Consider the following 4,038-nt stretch of genomic DNA (forward strand, 5'->3'; position numbering starts at 1 on the left):
AGGAGAGGAAGGGGATGTCCATCTTCTCACACTGCGTCGTGAAATCCCTGTAGAGGGGGTCCGGGGAGCGTTTGGGGTAGAAGATGGTGGGCTCGTAGTCCTGCGTGGTGGAGAAGGGTGGGGGGATGCGGCGTTGGAGCCTGGCATCGCTCCGGGATGAAGAGGAGGAAGAGGAGGAGGAGGAGGGAGATACCTACAAAGATGCGCAGGTGCCGGGCGCACACCAGCCCGATGGCCCCGTTCTGTGCTGGGCCACACACCACCAGCACCGTGGGCTGCTTCCGGGGCAGCGACGGCAGCGGGAAGGCCTGGAGAGAGGGGATGGGGACATGGCACCGGCACCGAGCCCCGTCCCCCCGGGTCAGCCCTGGGGGTGGCACCCGGCGCCGGGGACCGAGGGGGACCAGGGCTTGAGGGCAGATGGAGCTGTGATGGGGACGTGCTGCTGGTGGGATGGGCATGAGACCCAAGGTGGGATGGGGATGGCACCCACAGTGGGATGGGGATGGCACCCAGTGCATGTGATGGGATGGGGTGATGCCCACAGAGAGATGAAGATGGTGCCCCTATTGGGATGAGGATGATGCCCATGGTGGGATAGGGATGATACCCATGGTGGGATGGGGATGGCACCCACAGCAGGATAGGGCTTGTGATGGGATGGGGATGGTACCCACAGAGGGATGCCGACAGCGCCCATGGCAGGATGGTGATGATATACAAGGTGGGACAGGGGGACAGCACCCACAGCAGGATGGGGACGGCACCCATGGCAGGAAAGGGCTGATGATGGGATGGGGATGATGCCCACAGAGGGATGGTACCTAGAACAGGACTTGGATGGCACCCAGGGCAGGACAAGGTTCGTAGTGGGATGAGGATGACACCAAAGACAGGATGCAGGTGGTGCCCACAGCGGGATGGGGATGATACCTGTGGTGGGACAAGGATGATACCCATGGTGGGACAGGGATGATACCCATGGTGGGATGGGGATGGCACCCACAGCAGGACAGGGCTTGTGATGGGGTGGGGATGGTACCTACATGATGGGATAGGAATGATACCCATGGTGGGATGGGGACAGCACCCATGGCAGGAAAGGGCTCATGATAGGATGGGGATGATGCCCACAGAGGGATGGGGATGATACCTGTGGTGGGACAAGGATGATACCCATGGTGGGACAGGGATGATACCCATGGTGGGATGGGGATGGCACCCACAGTGGGATGAGGATGACACCAAAGACAGGATGCAGGTGGTGCCCACAGCGGGATGGGGATGATACCTGTGGTGGGACAAGGATGATACCCATGGTGGGATGGGGATGGCACCCACAGTGGGATGAGGATGGCACCCAGGGCAGGACAGGGCATGTGATGGGATGGGGTGATGCCCACAGTGAGATGAAGATGGTGCCCCCAGTGGGATGAGGATGATGCCCATGGCAGGATGGTGATGATATCCAAGATGGGACAGGGGGACAGCACCCACAGCAGGATGGGGACGGCACCCCTGGCAGGACAGGGCATGTGATGAGATGGGAATGATGCCCGCAGAGGGGTGGGGGTGGCACCCAGGGCAGGAGAGGGCTCGTAGTGGGATGAGGATGACACCGAAGGCAGGATGCAGGTGGTGCCCACAGCGGGATGGGGATGATACCCATGATGGGATAGGAATGATACCCATGGTGGGATGGGGACAGCACCCATGGCAGGAAAGGGCTCATGATAGGATGGGGATGATGCCCACAGAGGGATGGTACCCACAGCAGGACTTGGATGGCACCCAGGGCAGGACAAGGTTCGTAGTGGGATGAGGATGACACCAAAGACAGGATGCAGGTGGTGCCCACAGCGGGATGGGGATGATACCTGTGGTGGGACAAGGATGATACCCATGGTGGGACAGGGATGATACCCATGGTGGGATGGGGATGGCACCCACAGCAGGACAGGGCTTGTGATGGGGTGGGGATGGTACCTACAGAGGGATGGGGATGGTACCCACAACAGGATGGTGCCCAGGGCAGGACAGGGCTCATAGAGGGATGAAGATGATGCCCATGGTGGGATGCGGGTGGTGCCCTGGGTGGGATGGGGACGATGCCCAGGACGGGGACGATGCCCAGGACGGGGACGGGGCTCCCCGCCAGCCTGCAGGGAGGCGGCCGCGCGCTCCACATACCAGCAGCCGGCAAAGGGAGGCTCTTGTTTATCCGTTGACGGATTTTTTTCCTGCTCCCGGAGCCTGGCTCCCGGTCCCGTCCCAGCGCCAGAGCCCCGAGCGGCACGGCCGGCTCCCAGCCACCCTGGGCTGGACAAAGCCACGCTCTCCTGGCCCTGGCCCTGCCCCAGAGCTGGCCACGCTGCCGTGGGGCTGCCGGGGACGTGCCGGGAGGGGATGATGCTGGGGGGTGGGGGGACACCAAAGCTGGGGTCTGTGGATGCTCCCCAGGGCTCAGCCCCGTGAGGAAGAGGAGGATGCTCAGCCCCACGAGGAGGATGCTCAGCCCCACTCTCCCCCAGCTGGGGCTGGAGGTGGGGATGATGCTGGGGGGGTGGGGGACACACCAAAACCGGGGTCCATGGGTGCTCCCCAGGGCTCAGGCCCGTGAGGAAGAGGAGGATGCTCGGCCCCGTGAGGAAGAGGAGGATGCTCAGCCCCATGAGGAGGATGCTCAGCCCCTTTCTCCCAAAGCTGGGGCTGGAGGTGGCCGAGCCCAAAAAGTTGGCAGGGCCGAGCAGGAGGCTCCGAATTGGACAATAATTGCTCACATCTGTTGGCTCACCTGCGGGGAACAGCCTGTGCCGGATCCTGCGGGAGCTGCCGAGCGATGAGGAGGATGCTCAGCCCCTTTCTCCCAAAGCTGGGGCTGGAGGTGGGGATGCTGCCACATGGGGGTCCCTGGAGGGGTGGGCAGCCCCACGCCGTGGGCCCAGGGTGATCCCTGGGATGGAGAGAGGCTCCAACACCCAAATATTTCCCTTCCTCGGGCAGGTCCCGCGCCCTCGGAGAAGGGAGGGGGGGCAGAGCGTGGTGCAGACACCTCCGACGGAAAAGCTGAGCCAGGCGGGCGCGGAGCTCACCAGCCTCCGAGGCACAAAGCTGCCCTTGATGCTGCACCTCTCGCCCACGCTGCCTCCTCCTCCTCCTCTTCCTCCTCCTCCTCGCATCCAGAACCAGCACTCGGGGCTCCCAGTCACAGGAGAGCGTTGCCAAACCACGGGGAACCCCCCCAGCACCCCCTTCCCCGCACAGGGCAAGGGCAGCTGGTGCCCTCGATGCCCCAGGGAAGGGCTGAGCATCCCCCTCCCGTTTGGGGGGGTGTAAACCAGGGGGGGTCCCTTCACCCCAAGGGAAATAATGATGGGTGGCTGAGGAACACAAACTGCCCCCACCCAGGGAGGGGCTGCAGCCCTGGCATGGCCAGAGCATCGCTGGCCCTGGCCACCAGCCCTGGCTGTCCCCTGTCCCCTGTCCCCACACCTTGGTCTGGGGAAGGAGGGTGACCCCAACCTGGGGTGGGAAAAGCCACAGCGGGGGGGTGGGGGAGGATACAGGGTGGGAGAGCAGCTGGTGGGGTGTCCCCAGCCCCGAGGGGGTGTCCCCAGCCCCACCTCACCTTGGTGATGGCCACGGCACAGGCGTGTCCCCAGATCTCGATCAGCTGCTGCCGCCCGAACCGATAATCCTCCAGCAGCTCCTTCTCCATGGCCTCTGCCTCCGCCTTGCTGTGGGGGGGTGTGTGTCGGGGGGAGGTGGCAGTGAGGAGGGGGACATCCCCCCCACCCTTGGGACCCTGTCACTTCCCCGGGGGGGATGCTCAAGGAGCAGGTTGGGGGCTTGTGGGGCTGGGGGGTGGGCACAGCCAGTGGTTCAGAGCTGGGGACGTGCAGGGGTGGCAGATTTGGGACCCATCCCCGTGGGGTGGGGGCTGCGTTTCATGCCAGGCACGGCCCCTGGCAGTGTGTGTGTGTGTCCCCCCCCGCCTCCATCCCCGGGGGCTCATGGAGGGGGGGGGGCGTTATATAA

The 4,038-nt window shown here is 64.2% G+C and overlaps 1 protein-coding gene across 1 annotated transcript in view; it reads right to left on the reverse strand.

The window, feature by feature from the left end:
• YJEFN3 (YjeF N-terminal domain containing 3) overlaps positions 1–3,817 on the reverse strand; it is a 9,376-nt gene extending 5,559 nt beyond the window's left edge. Inside the window, exons 1-3 of the mRNA XM_014938000.1 lie at positions 3,629–3,817; positions 198–308; positions 5–100 (exon numbers count right to left, since the gene is read on the reverse strand). Of these exons, the coding sequence (XP_014793486.1) occupies positions 5–100; positions 198–308; positions 3,629–3,718 (297 nt within the window). The 5' untranslated portion in view covers positions 3,719–3,817. The remainder of the gene's footprint in view (positions 1–4; positions 101–197; positions 309–3,628) is intronic.
• Positions 3,818–4,038: the final 221 nt, after the last annotated feature.

This window comes from Calidris pugnax, unplaced genomic scaffold, assembly GCF_001431845.1.
Source record: "Calidris pugnax isolate Ruff unplaced genomic scaffold, ASM143184v1 scaffold46, whole genome shotgun sequence".
Taxonomy (NCBI): Eukaryota; Metazoa; Chordata; class Aves; order Charadriiformes; family Scolopacidae; genus Calidris; species Calidris pugnax.